Source organism: Crocodylus porosus, unplaced genomic scaffold (assembly GCF_001723895.1).
Source record: "Crocodylus porosus isolate Cpor-Errol unplaced genomic scaffold, CroPor_comp1, whole genome shotgun sequence".
NCBI classification, from domain to species: Eukaryota; Metazoa; Chordata; order Crocodylia; family Crocodylidae; genus Crocodylus; species Crocodylus porosus.
In genome coordinates, this window is record NW_017728951.1 from 39088178 (window position 1) to 39114439 (window position 26262).

Sequence of the window (26262 nt, forward strand, 5' to 3'; positions counted from 1 at the left end):
CTTAAGATAGTGATTCTTAAGCAAGGTACCACAGTTGTAGGCTGCCACACACTGTTAGCTTTGTTAGGTGTACAAACATTCAAAAACAGAGAATTAAACTGTGAATTAAAACATTCTGACCTGGTATGGTCTTTCTGAGTTCATTGCAGCAGAATTACTCTACTTTTTTCTGTAGTCAAAAGCATTAATTAAAATTAAGAGTTGACATTTTCCAAGGATTGCCTTGAGTTTAAGGAGGGGTATCTTGAGTCTAAAAAACGTTGAGAACCACTGCTGTAATTCTACAGTTCCTCAGATATGATCAGCAATTTAAGATGCTTCAGTGTTCATGGTGACCAATGTGAGCTACCTTAACAAAGCCTGATTTTCAGGAGATGGGATGGTCTTTCTGCTAATCATGTCCCTGTAAAGTGCCTTTAAAGCAAGCTACCAAAACCCAAGAACACAGAAACCACTAGTCACATCCAAAAATCTTGACCCAAGTACCTACAGCCAGATTTCTTTAAAGGTATTTAGGTACCTAATTCCTACTGAAATCTGTGGGTTAGACATCTAAGTGCCTTTAATCTGGACTTTACTGCTTTCCACCCTGCAACCTTTTTCCTTTGCTTTCTTTTCAAAAGAAGAATTAAATGTCAGAGACTGATCTTACATTATTCTAATAGACAGGTTAGAAAAGGAGACTGGCAGCCTGATCTATCTGTGGAAAAGAATTCTCCATTATGCAGCTTTCAACAGGGTTGGTGTATTTGTGTGATTATTATTGGACAAGGCTGTGCATCTCTTCCCCTTTGATCGCTCTCTGCTTTGGTCTCTCTTTCTTTCAAGAAATATTTTTTTTATTATATTTTCTCATCACTGGGTCTTGAAAGGAAAGGCCCAAGGTAGCGAGTCAGCAATCTGTCAGTACATCACTGTTCAAGCTTCAACTAAAGCACTGAAGCAAGTTCTTGCCAACATCCCATTTGAGAACCATTGCACAAAGGAATTTGTTATTCTCCTGTCAGTGACTTGAACAATTTTACAGCTGTTCAGCAGGTTGCATATTATACCCAGTGACAGGGAAACAAACAAATACATAAAATAGGCCAAGCTACCAAGGAAGACCAAACCTTGTGCTTATATACAGCACCTTCCATCTACCAGTCTGAAAGCACTGGGGTTGCTTTGCTCATGTGTGCTATTGCTTAGTTGAAATAGGATCTTCATCTTGTAGAACAGCAGAGTTTCTTCCATTCATGCTTTAGAAGCTCATATGTTGTGTTATGTTCACTTACTTCCAAAAAACATAGTGAGCCATTTGTCTAGTGTGGTTAAGGCACTCTCATTTCTGTAGCCAAAGGCATCAAGGGAGGGATGTAGGTAGCATCACATCCACCTGCCTTTGGCTTCTCAGGCTAAATGACCAGTTATGGGGTTTGGAGCTGGATTGACTGGAAGCAGCCTTTGGTACAAGTCAAGGCCCAGATGCATGCTCCCATCTGCTCTGTGTATTTACTATGCCAAGGACCAAGCCCTGAGTCCAACATACAGGCCAGGATTCTCAGGAGATGTACACAAGGGAAAGAGAAGAGGCAAGCTTCTCCCAAAGGAGCCCTGTTTTGCCCAGTGACTGCCCTACCACTCCCTGTTTCAGGTCTTATCTGGCCCTAGCAATGTACCATGTTGTGATCAAAGTTTTAAGTCCATAACCTCCTCCTCCTCATACTACCACAGATGGAACAATACCAAGAGATGGGCTACCTTGATCCACCATCACTTACAAAACCTGTTCATATTTAATAGCAGCACAGTAACTTTAGCCTTTGGTCTAAGGCTGTAAAAGACCACATCTTTAGGTGCTAGAATCTGGTCTAGCCTCACTAACTCAGCAGAGATGTGTTGATTTTTATCAGGTGAGGATCTGGCCCAAATATCTCTAAATTGCTCAAAAATGTAATTTCATGTAAATACATTTCAGACCCTTTAACAAATTTATCACAGACTGTGATACATCAGAGTGAGGTTTTCATAAGCACTCAAAACTGGTCTCATTCTGCTTTCACTGGGCACGTTTACACATGCATATTAATGCGTCACAATAAACTCTGGCACAGTTTGCATTGGAGTTTATTGCTCCTGGGTGAAACATTTTCATGTGTGCCCAGGACTGCAGCATGCTGAGCCAGGGCAGAGCATCCCCAGCTGGCAGGGATCCTGGGGGGCTCAACATGTTGTGAAGGGGATGGCTGGGGCACAAGGGTGCTTCAGTGCATGACTTGCCAGCAGGCAGCCCCTGCACTGAAACACACTCATGCCCCAACAGCATCTATATGTGTGTTGCAACAGAGTAAATAACTCTGCTGTAGGATAGTACTTGTATCTGGCATATCTGTCAGTACTAAACTATAACAGAGTTAATTAGTTTACTCCAGCCTAATTGTCCCACATGTAGACTGGTGACACTTTACTGTGAAGCTAATTAGGCAACTTTGCAGTAAGCGTCTTGTGTAAACATGCCTACTGAGATTTAGACAAATCTTTTGACAATCCTAGCTGCACCATTCCAATATGCACATCCATTTCCTCACCTCACTTAATCGACAGCACTCATCCATGTACTCGTCCAGACTGTCACTCGTGGGATATTTCTTAAGTTGATTTCCATGAATTTGAAGATCCTGCATGCTGCCAAAGGTCTCTTTGTAATGGCTAGTGGTAGTCTTTTGCTCTTCCATGGGAGGCACAGTTGGAGGAGTATCATGAATGGGGAGGTCTGTCTCTTTGCTGGGTTCCTCTTCTAAAGACTGCCCTTTGCTTTGGCCAAAAAGTTGATCAGGACTTTCTCCCTTCTGACAATTGCTGAAATCTTCCAAGGAAGATGCAGGAATCTGCATAGAGTCTATCACCTGGCTGTACTGCTCCACTTGATTTTTGCTCTCTGGAGCATTCCTGTTGGGATTAGCTTCTCCAGGGTCTTGACATGCTCTCATTATAATGTGGTCAATTTCTGGAGAGGAAGAGGCACTGAGCACTCCAGAGTCACAAGAAGAGTCTCTACTGTGAAGCACAAAACTCTTCTCAGAGCCCTTTGGTGTGGATGGAGAATTAGCCCCACTTGGCAACTCAACCCCAGAGTCCTCAGATTCAAATTTGGAGAATCTGTGAAGCCGGCACTGGGTCTCCAAGGTGCTGAGATCAGACAGGGTAGCTGTGTAATCTGAATTTGCTGGAGTGTCTGTTACATCAAGGTTTCCCTGGATGTTGACTTGGGGAAGCCTGGATTCTTCTGCACAATCTGAAGCTGCAGGAGGCTCCAGATCCTGACTCCCTGCATAGCTTAGCATCTTCATGTGAGTCAGCACGACTTTGTCCTCAGAGGGAGGGCTCTTCTTGCCTGCTAAAGCAAAAGCACACTGACAGTCACAAGGGCAACACAGCATATTCATACGCAGCCCTCCTCCTGAAAGGAATGAAATATGGACAGTTAAATTCATGGCTTATGCAAACATTAAGCAAATACTGATGAGAGTGGGGGAAGGGAAGGGGATGCGTACATGCATGAATGAGTAAAAGAGACTTTTCCTAGCACATTATATCTATAGAAAAAATGTTGCATGACACAAACACAGGCTACTACCAGTAGTGCAATTGCTGCTACCAACAACACAGTATTGGTAGGTCAGTACAGTTTTTGGTACAGATGACTTATAAACTTGTGCTTCAACAGCAGAATTATGCTTTATAGACACCCAGTCCTTCAGGAAGAGTCCTAAATGTAGGTAGAGTACCTGAGGGTTGAATTTCCACATGGCACAGATGTGAAACAACACATGTAGTCAGTTGACTCCTTTAGTGATTGCACATGTACAGATGATGAAGAGCTAAGATAATAATCAAACTGAGTTCAGAATCCTGTCCCACCCCCTCTCTCCCCACTCCCATTGATTTATTTCTTGTCTTCCCCTCTCCCTAACAGCAGAAATTGGAGTAACAACATTTGAATCTTCAAGGCATCTGTATAAATTCTAGATTGTAATAAGCAAATTTACAGGCTGTTTGGTTAATGGCTAGGTATCCTCTGCATCAGATTCGGATGTTAAAAAGCAGGAAATGACTGAAAAAAATTCAACCAGGAACTACACTTGTTTCCAAGTCCTTTTGGGTGGACATGAAATGAAATGTTTACACAGGGTAACTGGCATTAAAAAGATAGCAGGCAGATGACAACATACCCCTATACTAGAATAACTTCACCAAATCCAGTGGAGAATTACCCTGAAAAAACAAGAAGTAAAATTCTATTGGGATAAGTTTAAATTGCATCTGCCTGTGTCCATCGCTCGGTAGCTGTTTGCCGAAGACAAACAGGTAACCTGCCACTACGTTACCTAACAATGAGGCATAATAATCATAACCACCTGCTATGAGTGCTACCCTGATTATATGTCCATTCCTAATCCCAGTGTAGTTTGCATTGGTATACAATATAAGTTACTGCATAATTACACTCATCATCCGTGTTTCCATGGATGGAGAAGCTGTACTTTTACAGAGAATGTTAGATGCAGCAACATCTTAACAATAAGATTGACTTGACTGTGGAATTGCCTCTCAGAGAAATACTGAAAACCCCATCACATGAGTCACTGAAATATAGACTGGGCCAATATAAGAAATGTGTTGTAAGGAGCAATCTTGTGCTATTTTAGTTTATTTTACATGAGCAGGAATTAAACATATTTAACCAAGTACAAAGGCACTTAACTTACTGGTACTTGCTTTTATATCATTTCTAAGTACTATACTGGGGCATGATTGGATATAAATCAGAGTGTATGCATAGGGCAGTTTTCCAGTGTAAATGCTTGGAGGATTCCCTGGAGGCTCTTGACATGAATAGGAAGAATGATCCTGGAGCCAGTGGGTATAGGTCAGTCTTTACTTACAGATTCTCAGGCTCTGGAGAGTAAAGTGTAATATCTTCTGGAGGGTATAGTCCTGGGATATGAAAAATTAGTGGGGCACACATGCTGTTTTGCATGAATAGTACTTCCACAGTAGTGCCATGCACCATTCATGTTGGGATTAGGAAATGTCATGGCCAGACATAGATCCAGGCTCTGATACCTATACTTCCACTGAGCATGACTGCACCTTACATACAGTCCTACTGAATTTCCTAAACAGTGTAAGCATGGCCCTGGCAAATGCAAATAACCCTGGTTTTCCACTTGAATTCAATACTAACCATATTCTTAGGGTGTGAACAATACCTCTGATTACCAGTCAACATATCCAGAGCCTGATTCTGCTCAGTCTTTACTCCAGATTTATACTGTGACAAGAAAAAAGAACATCAAGCCATAGAGTATCTTGTATAGCAGTCATTAAAACTCTCTTTGGGGAGAGATGTAGCAGGGGGACTCCTACCTCTGCTACTAGGAGTGAGTGAATGCAGCGCCACAGGAAGGCTAGCTGCAAAGTGGTAAGCCAGGGGCCGAGTGAATGAGTGGACAAGGGTATGAAGTCCTGACAGAGCCCTGCCAGTGTACAAGACCTTATGGACTACATGGGCAAAAGCTAAGACTGGGTCAGGGGCCCAGTAAATAGAGACCTGCTAGGACCTGGTGTGAGCTGAAACTGAGAGGGCAAATAGGCCCAGTGGGCTGACACTCAGATGGGACTGGGAGCCCTGGGGAAGTTTGAGGAAGATCACTAAGGCATAAGCATGGCAGCGGGGCAGCTGAAGGCCCTTTAAGGTGATTAGGGGCAGGGGAACATGAATAGGGCCAATAAGGCCATGGCTGATGCTGGCAGCACACAGGTGGTGCCAGCTAGACTTGGAGAACTAGCTAGAGGGTCCAGGATCTGTGACACTGAGGCAGGGCTGGCAGGCTCAGAGCCAAGGAGGGTGAGGCCACACTGTGGGCCTGGAGCCAAGAGAAAGAACAAAAGAGTAATGCCTTGGCCAGGCAGGAACTGGGACCAGAATGTCACCACCCAGAGATCAGCAAGGCAAAGTAAAGCACCCAGCATTATTCTGGTCTCTGAGGACAGTCTTCCATGTTTCTCAATTAGACATCATGGTGTGGCAGGCAAGCAAAAGGCAATGGCCTGAAAGACCAGCAGGCCAGGACAGTGTCCAAGTTGCCATTACAGTGTGCCATGGCCATCCTCCACAAGCAGATCCTGTCACAAGGGTCTATCATTTTGGTTCTGTAGTTGTACCGCACCTAGCACCATGGAGTCCTGGGCTGTCGCCGGAGTTTCTAAGCACCATGGCAATATAACTGGTAAACAGTGACAATAATTGCAAATGTGGCAGGAACAAAAACTGAGGTGCTGATCGTATGTGCTATAATCTAGAATTGACTCACTTTGTGCTTTAGGAACTTCACTCTGATGTCTCCGGGCTGTTCCCCAGCCTTTGCTTTCATGGAGCTATGCTCATGTGGCAGCTTGCCATTAGCAGCACAGGCTCTGAGCAACTAGTGGGGCATTCCCACCAATCAGGAGATGGCATGGAAAAGACTTGCCCCACTCCTACACAGGGGCAGGGGGAAGAGACAGACCTGAGAGGGGACTGCCCCCCCCTTTTGATTGGTCCGTTTTCAATCTGAGGGCAGAGCCCCAGAAGAGAATAAAAAGGCAGCGTGCCAGGCAAATGGTCAGCTGCATCAAGGGATGAAGAAGAAGATGAAGAAGAACTGGCAGAAGTGGCCAGCGTGGTGGAGCTGTTGCCCCAGAAGAGCCCGAAGCATCCTTGTTGAGCAGGGAGAGATGAAGTGGCCACGTCCCCCAGTCCTGCTGTGAGGGAGCCTGGTGAGCAGTGCACAGCCAGTGCACAGAGGGTCCGAGAGGGACTGAGACCCTGAGAGCTGGACAAGGCAGCTCAGGTCTCCAACCCCTGGCATGAGACCAGGCAGTCGGTGCACAGCCGGTGCATGAAGGGTTTGGAGTGGACTAAGATCCAGGAACTGCTTGAGGCGGCTCAAGTCTCCAATCCCTGGCACGAGGCCAGGAACACGATGCACAGGCAGTGCACAGAAGGTCCGGGAGTGGGCTGAGACCCCGGTGCTGCACAAGGTGGCTCGGATCTCCAACTTCTGGCACAAGGCTGGACATGCAGCATAGAAGAGCCATCAGTGCACAGGGCCTAGAGAGGGCCCAGGCCAGAAAAAGCCAGGAGCAGCTGGGGACTTCCTTGCTGAGGGAGGAAAGGCCTCACCCAGGGAAACCAAGGCAGCTTCATCAAGCCTGGAGAGTTGTGGGTTGTCCTGGGAAGGGGGATTCCCACAGGGTAGGAGGGATTCCCCACCCCACCCCCATATGTTGGGGCTAGCAGCTGGAGGGAAAACCCTAAAGGGAAAGGGCTCCTGGGGGTCTTGAGGGTTCCCCTTCATGGGTTATTCAGCCTGGGAAGCAGGGAGCCTGAAGGGCCCTGGGGATCTTTCCCCTGTCATTATTTTTGGGGCACTGTCACTGCCCCAGGACAAGGACTGGTCTTTTGTTCCTTTAGAGATCTAGCTTTTCATCTGATGTTTCTGCACCTCATATTTTGTGAACCCTGCCCCTCGTATTTTGTGAACCCCGCATCTCATGCTTTGTAGATTAGTATTTCACTAAAGTATAAGATTGCATGATGTTTACAGAGACCCTTTGTTTCCCAGATTCCTCACCAGCACCCAGAGTATATGCATAGATTTGTGTGTGTGTGTACACACACACACACACACACACACACACACACTGCATGTAATTCCCAGGTCCTTTGTATATATGTTCTATTTTAACTCTTTTTATATGCATATTAATAAATTTGTACATAGTTAAGTTATTGAGTGTCTTGATCTGGCTCTATAGGGGAAGGAGGGAAACTGCATGCAGCCGGCAGTTTCACTCCACAGCGCACCTGCCCTGCTAACATTCCCTTCAATTAGAGAGGAGAATACATAATTGGGCACTACCCGGGCTACACCGATATACCACCTGCAGATCTGAGCCCCGGTTTCTTTTGTGTCTGCCAAGCTAACATTTTGCAACCCCATGTTCCAGGTAATCCTCGAGATGGATTCAGACCAAGCCTCTAGATCCAACCCCCTATGAACCTTATAAAAGCTGAAGTCCAGATTTACCTCTGAACTTTGCAGCTTGGGATCAAACTCAAGGTTTTTATAACCCCTTCATGCATTGACTGGTTGATAGGAGCACTTCAGAAGAGCTACAATACCCCAGAAAGCACATATATGTACATTGCATGATATCTGGCCTCCTGTTTCATTTCCTTCCATTCCCATGCTCTCTCTCTTCCTTTCTACATACCAAAAACTACTTCACACAGTGGTCCCTGGTGATGTAATGATTCCTAGCTAGAAAGGTAAGAAACCAAAAGCTGGAAATAGAATAAATAGAATAAATAAAATAAATGTGTACCATTTTCAGAATGGCCCAGAGACCTCCCCTATTCCAGGCCTGTCTCAGGAATATTCCTGCTTTCTTTCATCCTTCCTCTGGCTTTCTTCCCTCCCTGTAGCATTTCGCACTAATAGTCTCTAGGTCAGGAGTGGGCAAAATACCCACCAGGTACTTTCATCTGGCCTGCAGCGCCCCCCAACAAATTGTGCCCCACCCAACCCTTCTTCCTGCAAGGGTGGGAGCGAGTTGCCTACACCCACCCCTAACATATCCTATCATGCCTCACTCCCACCCTCATTGGTGGAAGGGCAGGTCCCGCTAGCACCTGGTAGGGCTGCTGCTGCAGGCTTCCCCGGCATCCCACTCCCTCTGGGTTTCAGGTAGGGAAGCTGCGAGCGAGGGCAGGGCTGCAGTTGGGTGGGAGTGCAGAGCGTGGGGCTGGGGCTGGGGCTGGCTGCAGCATGGAGCCCTTGCCCAGGGGGACAGCAGCAGCATGAAGCTCGGGTGGACAGGGTGTGGGTGTGAGGGGTACAGGAACCCCGCCCACACTCACCCTATGACACACAGCCCTGGCAGGCAGTGGGGGGCAGCGGCAGCAGGAGGGGTGAGGGCTCTGCTTGGCTCTGGTGCCTGGCTCCGGCCAGCGCTGCAGGGAGCATAGCACCCACCGAGCAGTTTATTTCCCCGGTGCTCCCCGCACTCACAGGGCACAGCAGGGAAGCCCCAGGCATGAGTGGGCTTGGGCAGGGAAAGCAGCAGCTCCAGCTCCTGGGGCTTGCCTCCTGTGCCCCATGAGTGCAGGCAGTGCCAGGGAAACACAGCCAGGGGCTGTGCTCCTTGCTCTAATGTGCAGCGCTGACCAGAACCAAGCACCAGTGCCCCCACCTGCTGCTGCACCATAGGGGGAGTGGGTGGGGGATCCCCACAACCCTCCCACCCCACAAACCACACACACACAGACACACACACACCCCTTACCCCCACCCCCCCAGTGTTGCATGTCTTGACTGCAAGACAGTGTGTTCCAGAGCCACACACCCACACCCCACAAACACCACACAACCCCCCAACATATCCTATGCCCCCCCACACAGCCACACTCTCTCACAAACTCCCCCCCCACACACACCTCTATATCCAGTACAAAAACACAAATCATGACAAAAATATTTTTTGTAATAAAATTAAAATGTTATAGTAGGTGGTTGACTTTTAGTGTATGATTTGGTTTTTTCTGGTTCTAAGATGGCAACCCCCACTCCCAAAAGTAGTATTTCTGGGGGGACAAGGGAAGGGACTTCTGGTGGCAAAGGTCAGGGGTTAGGGGTGGGACTTCCGGCCCCAAGATGATGGCCTGGGGGCGGAGCACCTCTCAAGAGGCGGGGCTACCAATGAGGCCAAAAAAACAACTCACCGAACCTCATTAAGCAGACCTCTGCTGGAAATAATTGCTCGCCCCTGCTCTGGGTCTTGGTAAGGTCAAGCTGGAGACTTAAAAAACATCCCTCTGCTTTAGTCCTGCGAGTACCATTTGCTCTTAAGGATCCATTAGGATTCCTTTCTGCTGCTCCTCCTCAAACTACATAATATCTAAAATTTATGTATAGAAGTGGCTTTTGTTACTGGGAATTCAGTGTATCACTGGGAATTTAACAGGGAATCAAATTGCATTGAATTTCATCCTCTTTAAATATCCACTGCTTGACAAATTAAACCAACACTTACTGAAAGGAAGGGGAGCTTTGTTTTCTGCTTGTATGTATGTGTGTATGTGCATGTGCGTGTGCATATAAATCTCTGCCTGGGAACTCTCTGTTTCTCTCACCACTGATATGCAGAGAACTCTAGGGTAGGCTAGAGGCAACAGTTAACCTCAAGTCTACCCTACAGATCTGGGACAAGAATAATGATAATAGGCTGTGGAAACTCTAGGAGAAATGTATTCACAGAGCACCTCAAGTTGGACTGTGGGTAACATTCTTGTGATGAATGCCGGTGGAATTTAGATAACCATAAAGGGTCATGATCTCAGCTTTACATTTCACCTACCAAATGCCACCTCCAGTAACAGGCTACTCATAACACCATTCCAGGGAAAGTTTGATTCAGTTGTGACTCAGTAGCATGAAGGCCACCTGCTTGGCCACAAACTCCTCTTCCCTGACCCAGTAACAATGCACCATAATCACATGGAAAAGAAAAGGGTACTGGGCCTTTCTGATGGCATCACTCCAGTGAATAGCACTTTAAGCCCAAACAAATAGACAGTGAGAGTTGGAGGCAGGGAAATAATATTCAGTACTGGGTTTTGTTTTTAAGAACAAATAAATGCCCTCGTCATCTATTCCCCAGGAAGAAAAGGAATTACAATGCAGAGTGAATAACATTCTTTTTTCATAGGGATCTGTACTGAATTTGGCTGTTAATCACAACCTGTATTTGCTTTGCTTGGGATTTTCTTTATGTCCCTTATTTCTTGCTTAACCAGTTTCCCCTGGCCCACACTCAAACATTTCTTTGCCTGAAATTAATCAGTGCCATATTAAAATTATGCCTCCCTGCTTTCAAAAGGAGCTGTCAGATTCACTAATTCATACTTTAAATGACCACAAAGGCCCACTAGTACACCAGGAAGTTTGATGATAGTTGAAAAAAATGAAAAAGTATTGAACATGAAACTTCTGACTGTTTAGGTATCTTGGGGTTGTGATCAACAGCATCTGAGCATCTCAAAGACCACAGTACATTCAACCCCCAACTCCCTCTGAAATAGGAAAACACTATTATTTACATTTTACAGAAGCAGAACTGGGACACTGAGACACCATGTTTTTCATAGTAGTTAGGCACCCAACTCTCATTAATTTCAATGTTATGCTCCCATGGCCTGTCCCATACCAAGAACTGAGCACAGATTTTCTGGGTATTGGGAATGCCTTACCCACAAGACCAGGCTTTTCGCATCTGGAGAGGAACAATTTCTTTTTCTTTCTATAATAAACACTTTTGGAATCCAAGCCATTGGCTTTCTAAGAAGCAAATCAGTTTTGCAAGAAATATGAAGAGGACCACACAGAAATCCTAGTTTGTGACTTTTTCAAGTGTTTAGCCAATTAACAGACAAATAGTTTAATTACTGTTTGAACATTAAGAGGGGTCTAGGTCTTCAGCTGGTATACATTAACAATTCCTTTGATGTCAGTGGAACCGTGTCAGTTACCAGCTGAAGAGTTGGTCTGCTAAATTTCTATGCAATAATGTCTTTTCATCTCAAAAGGCTCCAAAACAAAGTGAAGAAGATGGAAGCATCACTCACTTGTTACAGAAGCAAAAGCCCCTTGGGAAGAGAATGAGGCATCAATGCTGCATGAAGCTTTTGTAAATGGGGAAATGAATGACCTCTTCAGTAAGGTGTACACAGGAGATTAAGGTTGGTGGAACAATTACTCATGTTGGTGTTTGGCCACTAGGCTTGAGTCTGCTATTTCTAGTGAGCACTCCCACTAGATCTCCTTTTTGCATCAGCTGAAAGATGTCAGCCAGTACTAATGATGGGACCCCAAACAAGAAGAGCCCACTTCAAGGCTGAAGGACTTATATTCTAATTTCTTGGTTCCAGTCCTATATTCTTTGGTGACTGAAGCCTGCAGTAGTCAGACTTTTAAAAAAATCATACACAATACAGAGTATAAGGCTGCATGACACTTACGGAGACCCTTTGTTTTAGTTAAGTTATTGAGCGTCTTGATCTGGCTCTATAGGGGAAGGAGGGAAACTGCGTGCAGCCAGCAGTTTCACCCCACAGCACACCTACCCTGCTAACATTTCCTTCAGTTGGAGAGGGGAGTACATAATTGGGTACTACCCAGGCTACACTGATATACCACAATATAAACTTTAAGTCAGCCAGCCAGCCAGAAATTTCTAGCAGCAGCCTGGGGTATTGCTTCAACACCTGCTAGAGAAAATCCAATCTACTATGAGAACTGTATGTACAGTGTAACCTCATTATAACAGACTCCCATGGGATTGAGGAAAAAAGTTGTTAAAGGATGGTGTTCGCTATTATAGCTTCAGTCACTATATCATAATAAAAAATTGTTTCTTGTTGGAACATAATTCCTTAGTTCTAATGCTCTCCCTGCTACTGTTGACCTTGTGTAAGTCATCCACCTCTATGCATCTGTAAAATAAAAAGGGATAACAACACATACTTACCTAATACAGAAAGAGGCAAGGAGGGTTACAGTAGTTAGCTAATATTTGAAGGTGCTAAGTGGTGTCATGGCAATGGGCTCTTGAACAACATATTTAAACAGCAGTGAAAGGAACAGCTGCATCTCAAATGATTTCCAATAACTTTACCTGGCATCCTTTTCAAATAACTAAGCCGGATGCCTACATGTAAACTGTCAGTTTTTAAAACCCTGAAAGATAAGATTAAGCTTTCCAGTGACCTCAAGGCTTTCCTCACCTTTATTGGTCTCTCGTAAAAGCTGAAATCTCCTTTTCCAAGCACGTTTTTCCTGTTATACAATAACCAGTGGCAGTAGGAGCAGACCTAAGTGCATTGCTGCTGGGATTTCTGATCCAGGGAACAAAGATTCACAGCTAACCAGACAACTACTTTGAAATTATCATTTTGTGTCTTCAGAACTAGGAGGTAGGGCTGTGTGAAACAGGCCCTATTTGATTTGGATTTGGCCCGAATCAGGGACAGTGATTCAATCCATTGATTTGGATCACTGTCCCTGATTCTATTCGGCCGAATCCAAATCTGAAGATTCGATGCTGGTTCAGTGACTCAGCGATTCGAACACAGGCACAGCTTTAAAAGTTTTTTTTCTACATACCTTGAGGTAGCAAGCACGGCTCATGATCACTGTGGTGCTGGGGCACATGAAGTGTCCCACAGGAGTGTGGGGGTCCCTCCATACACTCAGCAGCAAACTGGAAGGGAACCAGAAGTACTTTTGGTCCCCTTCCGGGTCAGCTGGGGAGTGTGCAGAAGGCTCCCCCATGCTCCCCTAGTTCAGCGATTGGCCGCAGGGGAAACCTGGGTGCCCCCCCTCGACCCAGGAAGCACCAGTCGCTGAGCCAGGAAGGCGTGGGGGGGGGCCCCCTTGCACACTTCCTGGTGGACCAGGAAGTGGACCAGAAGTGCTTCTGGCCCACTTACAGGTCTGCCACCGAGCACACTGGGGAGCACCCCATACTTCTGTGGGACACTCCATGCACCCCAGCATTGCAGCATTCAGAGCCCCCGCTATCTAGAGATATGTAGAATAAACATTTAAAGTTGTGTCTACGTCCAACTCACTGAATCTGTCCAAATTTCTCCAAATCAGTTCAGAGGGTTCCAATTCAATTCAGAGAGATTCAAGGGTCCTCTGATTCGATTTGGATTTGGAGATTTGGCCACCGAATCAGGCCAAATCTCCACCAAATCGAATTGGGGACTGAAGCTTCGCACAGCTTTACTAGGAGGACATGCAGGAGAGGGCTGAATGCAACCGCTAAGTCTGATGTCACCAAGCTATTCAGAAACTTAGTCTGGAATCAAATTGTGCAAATGGCTTCTGCCTGTAATGAGCAACCAAAACCCTATCAAAATCCTCAAACTTAGCAGTGCTCAATATCATGAACCATATTTTGCATCTTGAAACTATGTTTAGAAAACACAAGGACACATTATACCTCCTGGCTCTACCAGTACAACCCAGTGAAGTCAATGCAGTTCCACCAAAATAGCTGAGAGCAATGTTTGGCCCCTGATATAAATATTCAAAATTTATATGATGCTGTATAATACTTCTAAATCTTTGAATAGTGCAGGCTTCAGTCACCTGTAAATATAGGACTGAGCCACCAAATTGGAATCCAGCACTTTAGCCTTGATTCTACAGCTTTCTTGCTTGGGGGTCCCATTATTGGTACACCTGTTCTTTAAATACTGCTGTTTTCAGTTCTAATCAGCATGGTCCTGCATACTGATAAATGAAGGTACCTTAGTCTCATGTGTCTGAGAATTCATCATTTTGCTTTGTCTGGATGTACATTCAGTGGTGGAGAGTAGCGCCAACTGACAGCCTGATCTTAGTGCATGTGTATGTAGGTATGTATGTATGTATACAGGGGTATAGGCTGTAGCTATGTTGGTCTAAGGAGATAGGTAGACAAAGTTCTTTGGGTAAATCTGATATCTCTTATTAGACCAACTCAAATAGGTGGAAAAATTCTTCTTTGCAAGCTTTTGGGTATAAATACCTTTTGTCAGGCTGAGGAAGCATCTGCAGTTGGTGTGTGCTCTTCCTGGATGGAATTAAACCATTCTTCTTGACAAAGGCTCAGGGAGACTTATAGAAGTGAGCAAATAATGTATAAAACAAGTAAACAAAAGAAAAAAATAACTTGTAAAAACCAATCAAGTATTAAAATAAAAGCTGCTAAGCAGTGTTTAAGTCTAGTCTGACTTATAGCACTTCCAGAAGATGTCCAAGCTCATGGTCTCATGGAGGAGAGAGTTCCAGAGTTGAGGAGTGATGACTGAGAATGTCCTCCAACCTGCCTTTGTCAAGTGAATGTGGTGCAGTGATGGTACTTGCAGGAGAATAGTATTGGCCACCAGGGGGTCCTATTTGTGATGACAAGGGGCTGCTATAATACACATGCTACTTGTACCAGTAATCACAACCACAAAGATTGAGGTGCTTTGCTTATTGCCAGAACCAATAGAAAACTGCAAGCTCCAAACTTATTGTCCTGCTAACACACCTCACTCGTGTTCTGAAGGAACTGACTCTAAGACAGAGGGCTAGTTCAGTTTCCATCAGCCATTCAAGCTTTGATTGTTTTACTGAAGTTGCCATTGAGAATAACTCCAGTCAGATGATTGTTGCCCTCTGGGAACTGAGCTAAGATCCCTTAACTCACCTCTGTCACACTGCAGGCACCAGGTTAAAAAAGTAGTAACTGCAGGAAGTTCTGAACAACCATCAGAGAGTAATGACTTTCAAACACCAGTGGCCTAGATTTAAGCTAATGACCTACAAGTGAAAGGCTTCATTTCCTATTCAGAGGTATCATAGGTGTCCATTTCCCCATTTCTTTCCTTTTATAAATGCCCTTTATTCTTAGTTGCTTATTCACTGCTGTGTATTTTTCCAATGTTCCCAACAGGATAGCACAGGTGGCATTTCTCTTTGTTAAAAGCCCTTTCACCGCAAATGATGAGATCTATGTTTCCCAGAATTTAAGAGAAAAAGAATCACTTCCTTTCTCAACAATAGGTATTTTTTTCTGCTGACATCTCCATCATGTGTGCTAAGAATGGGAGTGTGGTTAACTAGGGAAGACTACCATCTAGAACTATGCTTCACCCTCAATGTAGTACAGTGACTTCACACAGTGCCAATAATGCTGTACTACCAGTATTTTTGTGGCTGGGTATTTGCTGTGTCCTGGATGTTCACCTGAGCAGAAGGGCCTGCAAGTGGGCAGGCATCTTGGTGCCTAGAGGATTCAGCTCACCCTCACCCTAAGGGGCTTACCATCAGTCACTGATTATTCCCCACAGGTTGAAATCCTGACATGAATAAATAAAGGTAAGCTTCATCATTAACATTAATGGGATCAGGATTATACCCTTGGTGCTTAGCTGGCCTTCCAGATAGATGGCTGTTATAGCCCTATAGTTATGTTGTAGGGCTCTGGCTGCCTAAATAAGATACTTGGCAACACAGGGCGCATCTACACATTCATTAATGCGCAGTTACTATACATTTAATTTAGTACTTATATAATCAAATACTAAATAAATGTGCAGTAACCAGAGTTACAGTGCATTAGTGCCAGCAAATGCCTTTTTAGTGACACTACTGCACAATAGCATAATGCTACTGGGCAGTAGCGTATTAGCACTGTTGGTGCTGTGATGCTGTACTGCGTGGTATTATTAGGCTACTGCACAGTTAGCATCTCGTGTAGACACATCCACAAAGAAAGCTTTAGCTCCCAGTTCACCTCTGAGCCTGCAGCCCAAATAGCCTTTGAAACATCTCTGCCTTACAGGACTATTCCTACCTCCTGCCTGTCATGCAGTGCAAGTCAGAAGAATAATATGGCTGAAGATCTATTGTACCATCATCTGACCTGGGTATCTCTGTGAGAATTCCTCTTAAGCTACTAGTGCCCTAGAAGTTTCCAGAATGATTTTGTGATCATCTCACAAGTAACTCCTCCCTTCACCAATTTCAGAGTTCTTATTAATATGTATAAGGCCCCTATGATGTGAAGGTTTCAGAATCTATGTCCTAGCGATAGTGTTTACTAGAACAGTGAGGTTTAAGCAAATATTAGAACATTAGCAGTGCCCCACTTGGTCAAACCTATGGTCCTTCTAGCCCAGTATTCTGTTGCTGACAGTGGCAGAAATGTATGCTATAGAGGGAGAGAATCAAATCAGATATATCTAATGTGATCTAGCCCCTATTACTACACCCCACCCCCTGACCTCGACCATTATTGGTTTAGAGAGGCCAGAGGAAATATCTGCAACCAATCGGTTCAATAGCCATTAATAGATCTATCACCCATGTGCTTATGTAGTCCCTTTTTGATCCTGGTTTTGGTATCTGCCTCAACCACCTCTTGTGGCAATGAATTCTGTAAATTAACTATGTGCTGCCTAAAAAAGTATACTTTCTCTTGTTATTGCAGTACATTTATAGGGAAATAGATTTCAGATTAATTACTGTGAATGTTTACAGCAGAAACAGGATTTTACGAGTTAAATTTACCAGTCTGGGCACTGAAATATACCATGGAACCTGCATATCTGATGAAATCAGCTCAATCAGTGCCATAGCAATGAAGTTTGGGGCATGGGGCAAAGCCCACAGTGGCAGCCTGCCCTTGCCCCATGCACAGATCCAAGGGGCACGTGCCCTGTCCCATGCATGCCCAGGAGTGCATGCAGCAGCAGGAGCTGCCCTTCCCCCATCCCCGCACCGCCTCCCCCACCCCAAACAAGCCACTTGCAGCTCCATCCCACACCCTGCCCCAGCTGGGCAGTGCCTGTTGGCACCCCTTCACTTGGGTGCCTGAAGTGGTCTCCCCACTCACCCCCCCCCACTCCTTGCTATGACACTGAGCTCAATGGTGAAAGCCTGAATGAGTCATTTTGATAAATTTGTGATTTGTACAGGGATAGTACAGGAATGGAAAAGGAAGACATTCGTGAAAGCAATGTGGTGTCAGTTGTTCTGCTATCTGTAAAGTGTCTAAAATAGTTTTGCTTGTTTTTTGGTGAAACATAGATACACTTGGCCTATGATATTAAACTCAATATAATATTAAGACTGATGAATTAGGAGAAGGAATCAGGGAAGGTTGACAAAAATAATAAGAGAATTAGAGTATGTTATGTATAAAGAGGGGCTCAACTGACTTAACATGTCCAATTCATAGGAGAGGGTTTTGAGGATGCAATAGAGTGGGAAAGAGAGATAGATGCTTTGTTTACAATAGTAGATAACTGGTGGACTAAAGAGAGAAAATGGCTTTTCAAGTGAAACGTCCACTTGAAATTTCTACAGCTTGTTTCTCTTTGCAGCAAGTGACCTGGCTTTTTTTTTGCTTTTTTTTGGGGGGGTGGGGGGGTGGCAATAGGGCAGTGATGGTCCAGGGCAAGGGTCAGCAGTGTTTTTGGGAAGAGTGCCAAAAACACCCACAAACTCAACTTGTAAGACATTGGCGTGCCAGGAATGGACAGTGGAGGAGCTGCGATGGGCCCAATCTTGTTGTGGCAGTGTGGCCCCAGCCCCTTCCCCACTGTCCGCCCCAAGGAACACATGCCAAGCAAAATGCCCGCGCATGCCATGTTCTGGCACCTATGCCAGAGGTGTCTATCCCTGCTTCAGAGGAAGCCACTATCTTGTAGTGGGAATCAACATAGCTCAACTGGATCATTCTCAGTGGGCGCACCTATACAAGACTTTAACTGCACAGATGCCTAATAATACTGTGCAGTAGCATATCATAGTACAGACAGTGCTAATGCATGACTGCACAGTATTATTAGGCTACTGCATAATAGCATTACTAAAAAGGCATTTTCTGGTGCTACTGCACAGTAACGCTGGGTACTGCACATTTACTTAGTACTTGATGATATAAGAACTAAATTAAATGCACAGTAACCACTGTGCATTAATGAACATGTAGAAATGCCTGTTATCTATTTATGAATATAGATTTTATAGACATTAGGGGCTGGAAGGGACCTTGTGTGATCACTGAGTCCATCTCCCCCCTGCGCTATAGGCAGGAAATCAGCTGGGCTCAAGTGACCCCAGCAAGAAATACATCCAAATGTTTTTTGAATGAGTGCAGAGTGGGTGCTTGCATCATCTCTGGGAGGAATTTGTTCCAGACCCTGGACACACGCACCATAAAGAACGTTTTTCTTATGTCTAGTCTAAATCAGCCTTCCTGGAGTTTATAGCCATCAGACCTTGTTATCCCTTGGGGAGCTCTGGTGAACAGCTGTTCTCCCAGGTCCTAATGAACCCCTCTTATATAATTGTAGGCTGCCACAATTTATAGACTTAAAGTCTATATAATCATAGATTTTAAGACTGGGAGTCTGAACTCCTGCATAACACAAGCCAGATAGCCTCAATCAATAATTTCTGCCTTTGAGCCCATAACTTATTTATTTTGAACTAAATACAAATAATACCAAGGCTAGAGGCATCCTAACACACACATTCCAGCAGCATTAAAATAATCATTTCAGTACACGCCCAGCTTCCCAGTCATCTCAAAAACTAGCATCCTCCCTGTAATGTTGTTTGGGAAGACATACTTTAAGCTGTATCCAGGTACTTTCCATTGAGCCTACTGGAATTTCCACTAAGGAAAGTTTTAAAATCTTAACCAAAGTAAAACTTTAGAGTAAACCTTAGGGTAGGGAACACTGACTGTGATTAAGCACTGGAATAATCTGTCTGGAGAGGCAGGTGAACCACCTTCAGAAAGAATGGACACATGAAGGACTAGAACAAATGAAATACCTGCTTTGTATATTGTGTAGGGCAGTGTCCTAAGATCGCTGCTGACAAACAAACCCCATCTGCTCACTCTCAGTCTGCAGCACCATATGCTGGAAAAAATGTCTGCTTTGGTGTTGAAGAAGGATGCTCTGAGTATTCCAGACTCTGGTATCCTCCTGAGGGCAGCTCCGGGCACACCTGCCACCACTCTGTGAGTGACTACATGATCATTTCTTCTACTTGTGACATACAAGGAGTGGGAACAAATGGATGGGGCTTTTTCATTGACAGCAGCCTCAGGATTAAATCAGGCATGTCAAATGTATGACCTGCATGCCAGATCCAGAGTCTTGTCATCTGACCTGCAGGGCTCCCAGAGAGGATAGGAATTCAGGGTGTGGGGTGAGCAGGGATAGGGCAGCCTGTCACTGAAGCTGGGGTTACAGAACCCTTTTCGGAACACATATTAGCAGTAGGAGCAAGAGACAGCTTCATTAACCTTGATTCTGCCACAGTTGCTGCTTGCCCACGGCACATCTGGATCTGGATCTGGATCTGGATCTGGCCTGTTGGGGCCCTCCCCCCATAGACAAACTCTTTTAGTACTGGCCCTCTGTGTCTTATTTTTTTTAATTCATTGTTAAAATGAGGGAGAATAAAGAAGTCCTTTTCCAGATTAAGAATTAGGAAACCAGCGCAAGCAAAACTTCTCGTTTCCTTTACTGGGAATAGCACAGCAACCTGCCTTTCTTACAACTCCCTTTTCATGGCCTCATGCTCACTTACCCTTCTACTTAAACAAACACAGGTTAGCCAGTAATGAACTCTGATATACCATCTCCTATTATAGACCTTGTTGTATAGAAACACCTCCTTGTTCAGCCTGTGTGTAAAGGTTAGATCAGTGGGTCAGGTGGTCAACTAAAGCACCAAATCATTTGGCATGCCCCATCAGGCAGAAAAAAACAGCAATGGTCAGGTGGACCCCCCTGTCCCCAATACACATGTTTGAATGGAGAGTTGTTTAGGATGCTTCATTGCTACAAAAGTGTCCAGTTCTATCCTCTGTTCCTATGACTTGCCGACTGCAGCCAAATGTGGTGGCCCTTTAAACTTTTTTTGTCTTTATGCCAATGCTTTGTAGATGCTTGGGGTTCTTTTTACGGTAACTGCCTGTCCCCTAAACTCCTTTGTGAGCAGCCACCAGCATCACCACGGCTGCCCCTTTTTCCTTCCCTCTGCCTGTAAGGTTTGATGGTAATGAAAGATGAGAATTGTGCCTGGTAGACAGTGCATACCTCTGTCCATGCTTTTCTTCAGTTGATTAAGGAAAATTTAGCTTCAAATCCTCACATGCCTCCTCTACTTCTCAAATGCCTTTTCATTTTTTTTTCCTCCTTTTGAAGTTCCACACACTCCTTCCTTTAGCCAGCAGTATCAAGTTGTTGACAGGTTCATCAGAAATGCAGAGCTGACCCCAGCAGTGAGGGAGAGGCCTGGTTTTCATTATCTCCCCAAAGCTGCTCTTGCAGATGCAGTTTTTGAGCCCTGCCACAGAATTTCCAAGAAATGCAGCAAATTCTTGGCTGCTCTTAACAGAGATGGGGTCTAATCCAGAGCACTGGATCGGACTTGCTGCCTCTCCTGGGACTCAAGGAAATTGACTTCATGCCTCGTGGCCTGCACCTAGCGTAAAACAATCTGAGCAAGTTTATTTTTCTGATTTTTTTTTAATGCCCATTGCAATGAGGTCTGTTCTCCTGCCAAGGTCTCCACCCACCAGTGTAACAGTAATTCTTGTTCTCCACAGGGTGAAGGACACTTCCAGGCAAAAAGCAAAGTTTCTTTCCTCCCTGACCTTGCTGTGATATGTTCACACTGTGCCTTGGGGAATCAGAATCTGGTTTATGGCCAGACTGCAAATTACCACAAGCCAAAAGGTTCACCTTTCCCAGTTTTGTAAATGGCAGCACATTGTACATGTGAGGCCCAGCAGTACTTGCCCTGGAGAAACTGTTCAAGAGGGTTAGTAAATATAATCTGAAGCATATCAAGTATAGTACTGTGCTCCAGCAATCTCATCCCTTTGCGATCAGTGAGGCTATTATCCACCAGTGTGAGTCAGAGTAGCTCAGAATTGCATCTGGGCCAGTTTGGCTCCTTGCAGCTGCCAGAACCAGGGCAGATTGACTGGAAACAAGGTCATTTAAATTCCCAGATGGAAAGCCTCCATTTAAATATTCAATTTTCATAAACTTTTACATGTTCTTATTGGCTGACATAAGGTACATTCTCATTGCTTGACATAACCATGTCAAAATGGATATACTAACAGAGCTTTTCCCCTTGGCTTAATATATCCTTTTACTACCCAAAAGGATCTGCTATAAATATGTACATTTATTTCAGTAGTTATATAGCTTAATATTTTAGATTCTTATTATTCTTATATTCAGATCTTTATTATGGTTAGAAGTCTTTCCCCCATTCTTTCTTGCTGTAGACAAGCACACAGCCTGCAAATCAAAGATTTTTTTCTAGAGGCCTCTGAATACATACATTCATTTTTATTTAAATGTTTAGTCTATTTTGTATTCAGTATGGTTCAGTACAGATTTTGATTGAAACAGGTTTACCTTTAAATATATATCTGTGTGTGTCCAGGATGAGGGCGCCATGGAAATTTATTTGTTATGGTTAATATTGCAAGCAAGTAGGCAGCTACATGCTGCCTCAGCTGCTGTGTGTGGTCTCCGGGGGTTGCTGTGTGTGGAGCACATTGCAGCAATCCAAAATCATAAAGGTTTGGATCACTGTCATGAGGTACTTAAGAGAGAGAGAAATAAAGATAGATGCCCATGCTGGATAGACCACTTTAGTACAAATCTTCAAAATATACTTATTAACCATGCTGCCTTTGTGTAGATAAAGCCCAAGTAAATTATGCCCATAGTCACTTCAGAGTTTGTCACTTCCTCAGATGCCTTTTTTGTCTTTCATCCCTGTTTTTATCAAGAGCTGAATTTCTGGTGCTAGTGAGAAGTACCAGATTGTGCAACCAAAGATCTTTCTTGGGAGCCCTGAAGATCACAAAATTCAGCAACACATTCTGGACTTACTTTGCAATGTCCACCACATCCAGAAGTCTCACTCACCTCCACCTCCCCCATGCAGCTACGTGCTATGAAACCAGGGTGACTGCACCATGTAGTGAAGATGCATACAAATGGCCATAGGCAGACAAGGCTCTTTGGGTAAATCTCATAAACATTGAATGGGACAGGGTAAAAGAATAGGAGTGTATGCCCTAAGAAACATATTTAACATTGGTGTCCAACCTCATAACTGATTTTCATGGTCTTCGGCCAGATTCTGAGCTGAGTAACTCTGGTACAAACTGGAGTAAGTACCCTGTAAATTGATGCACTACACCCGTGTAAATACAGAATCAGGAAGCTCAAAGTCTGGTCCTGCATTCTTAACAACTTCTTTAAATCTCATTGCCCAGAGTGATTCAACAGCCTTGACCAAATTTAAGCCTGTAATATTAACATTACAAGCCCCTGATATGGATAGAAACTAGTTTGCATTTGCGATACAAAAATATCCAAGCCTGCAGTTCACCTTATTCCCTCCTACAGCCCATCCTGTCTTAAAACTGCGAAGTGGCCAAGATGCTGGGATTGTCTCACTTCTCCCAAGCTCCTACATTTCATTTTTAAATAGAGAATGCTCCCATCCTCCCCGCCACTCAAGAGCTGTAGCCTTCTTAGCCTAGCTTTAACCAAGACTCAGGTGTTATGGCTGTGCTGTAAAGCCCTGGACAAATGTTTGTAATAGACATGTTGGAGCAATGCTGACCCAAACTCTTACCTATGCTAAAACAAAGTAATTTATAAAGCGCCAAGTGCACTATTTAATTGACAGCAAGATCAACTGCTGATAAGGCTTATTATCACCAGAACAACCAAGGGAGCCTATTTGTTGTGGCACTACTTTGTAGAAATATTAGTTGAAGGTTGTTTTTGGCTCTTTGGGATTGCTGAAATAAAGGACCACCATGAGATTTGGATTGGATCCTGAGTCATGTTGCAAACTCTGGGTGGGTGATAAAGGAGCGGATGACGTAGGTGAGTATCGGATCTAAGGTAGAACTTAAGGACAAACACATAGTTAGCGGTGCTGGGTGCAATCAATCAGTGGTAAAAAACAGGTTCTCTGGACTTCAGAAGATTTAGCCCTTGCTCTGCATCTTTCTGTGAAGTTCCTAGATCGCCTTGAGAGGCAGGCAACATCAAAATCAAAAACCCATTGTTATAGCACAGGCAATAAGTGACATGTAATACCATACTTTTACTGGCAACATGGAAAACAGGAAAGATACCCATGTACCTCCCCATTTGATAGAACTAACGAGTAAAAAGCCACCCAGGAGCTGCCTGGAATCAAGAGCAGACCCTGTATGCCACAATGTACCTCTTCTCCACAGAGCTCCAACGGTGAATGTCTTGTGCCAGCTGAACATCATGGAGACATTCAATTGCCATCCAAATGGAGACGTGTCCTGCAAACCTCAGTCCAGTCACTGACAGGCAGGAGGATTTGAGTATGGCAGAGCCATTCTTCCAGTGGTCAACGCCCCTGGCTGTCCTTAGGGCTATCACTGTTTGCTTTAAATCAAATGCTCCTTGGCTCCCAGCTTTCTCATCTTATCACTGTGGCAGGCTCTCTGAAGAAAGAAGGGGGAGAGAAGCAGCCCACGGAGCGATGTCTATTTTCCCTTCCCACTTTCCAGAACTATGGAGTCTTTCCTTAGAGGAAACTAAAACGCTCTCAGCGGCGGCAGCAGCAGCAGCCAGGGGGCTGTTCTTTTCAGAGGTTGCTGAACTGTAAACGGGCATGCAGCCAGCAGTGACTTATAAAGGGAGCAGCCCTGTGGAATGTATCTCCTTTGGCTGATAAGCCAAGATGACTGTAGAGGTTTGAACTACCTTAGCTATCAAAGCACCTCCTGGGAAAAAAATGCCTAGCCCCTTGCATAATATCAATAAAAAAAAATCATCTCAACTTAGTGTTTAAGTGGGGGAAAGGAAAGCAAGGAATGCAGGCATTTTTCCCCTCAGGAGTAATTGTGTCACTGACTTGTACAAATCTCTGCCTTCCTCTAATAGGGCTACAGACTATTATTAAAAGGGGAGGGGGGAGCAGAAAAGTCTAAATTATTTCCAGCCCCACTGGCTTGGATTGTAGAGTTTGTGCTGCAGCCCCTATGATCCAGTGTCTGTGGAATGATTATAAAACTGCAAGCAGACGTGAAGGTCTCATTTTATTACCCAAACAGTCCTATTGCTAAGCCGCAGCTTTCCTGGAGAATTGCATGTTTGGAAGCTGGTCTGCGGGATATGTACCTCACCAGAACTATGTTTAATAGTCCATTGTCGCCCATGTAAATGTCCCGTAAGCTGAGTTGAGGCAGACCAAAAAAACCTCAACCCAAACAGAGCCTCTCCCCTGTGTTTGCTAAGACAGTGCCTGATCCCACATTCCTCTCTGAAGCCAGACACCTATTGACTTCAGAGCCATGGGGATGAAATCGGCTATTACACCAGTTAAACCAGAGGAGTTCTGTTGATTTTAGTGGGCATAATGCCCATGTGAAAGCTGCAGGATTGGGTCCCTGATGAGATGATAGGGTTTGTATTGCCAGCGTTTGTATTGTTGGAGTGCCAGGTTTTGAGGAAGTGGATCTGGTTTGGGGACCTGATGTGTATTAGCACTGGTGCAAATGCGCTGAGAAAACCAAACAGGCAGTGAACTGTCAGAAAAGATCCCATCCAGCTGCCCCAATGGCTCCCTCCATCTCCTACTTTCTACCAGGTGCCAGATTAGTCCAGCTGCACCCCTGCTCCTCTCCCCCATATGACATTCTTTATCCCCTCCCTTTGAAACAAACACTGTGGGCCAGATCCTTGCCTGGTGTAAACTGACTCTTCTCCATTGAAGTGAGTGGAGTTGTGCCGATTTACACCAGCTGCCTTTTTACAGTAACTCAGCTTTTGGTGATATAAACCAAGAACTATCTCCTAATGAATAGTTACCATGACTAAAATTTTTAGGGCTCCCAAGGTCTGAGTTATGTCAATGAGCACAGCTTCCTTCTCCTAGTACAGCTACCAAATGTATTATATTGTCTCTATGGAAGGATGGCCCCAGAGCACTAAGACGCACGAGACCCTTATACATAGGTGGTAGCATGCGTTGGGCATGGTGGACCAAGAGATAAGCATTAAATGCATTCAAAGGCCTGGGCCACTGTCCTTAATGGGCACCCAATACACACTCACACTCTTGTAGTAAGTAAAAGAGGAGTCTGGATAGGGATGGTGGGGGTGGGGTGGGGAAGGGCACTGTTGTGCTCAGCACACTCTTAGAGACAAAAGCAAATTTATCATGCTGCCTTCTATACAGAAGATCCCAAACTAATATCAACTAGTCCCATTCAACAAGCTTTAGTTAAAGTGCCCCCGCCACTATTTTTCAGCACAGGGACACTGATGCATGTGGTGCTAGAGTCTCTTGAAGAACAGTAATTACCATACTCCAACAGACTCGATTAAACTTTAGGTACATAGGGAACAGGAGGAAAACAAATGAGAATGCAGGGCCATTGCTCAACAACTCAGGAGAGCTGGTTACCAGCACCCAGGAGAAAGCTGAACTCCTGAATGGCTACTTTGCCTTGGTCTTTCACCAGATCAAGAGGAAAACCATGCCAGGTAGAGCAGAGGATAAGCACGGTAGAAATAATCGC

At 44.7% G+C, this 26262-nt stretch overlaps 1 protein-coding gene across 2 annotated transcripts in view; it reads right to left on the bottom strand.

Annotated features, from left to right (window-relative positions):
• Positions 1-24377, bottom strand: part of LOC109324171 — a 59835-nt gene extending 35458 nt beyond the window's left edge. Inside the window, exons 1-2 of one of the 2 annotated variants that reach the window (XM_019556087.1) lie at positions 23928-24377; positions 2571-3379 (exon numbers count right to left, since the gene is read on the bottom strand). In XM_019556087.1, the coding sequence (XP_019411632.1) occupies positions 2571-3379; positions 23928-23979 (861 nt within the window). In that variant the 5' untranslated portion in view covers positions 23980-24377. The remainder of the gene's footprint in view (positions 1-2570; positions 3380-23927) is intronic. The other variant, XM_019556088.1, reaches the window with a different exon arrangement.
• Positions 24378-26262: the final 1885 nt, after the last annotated feature.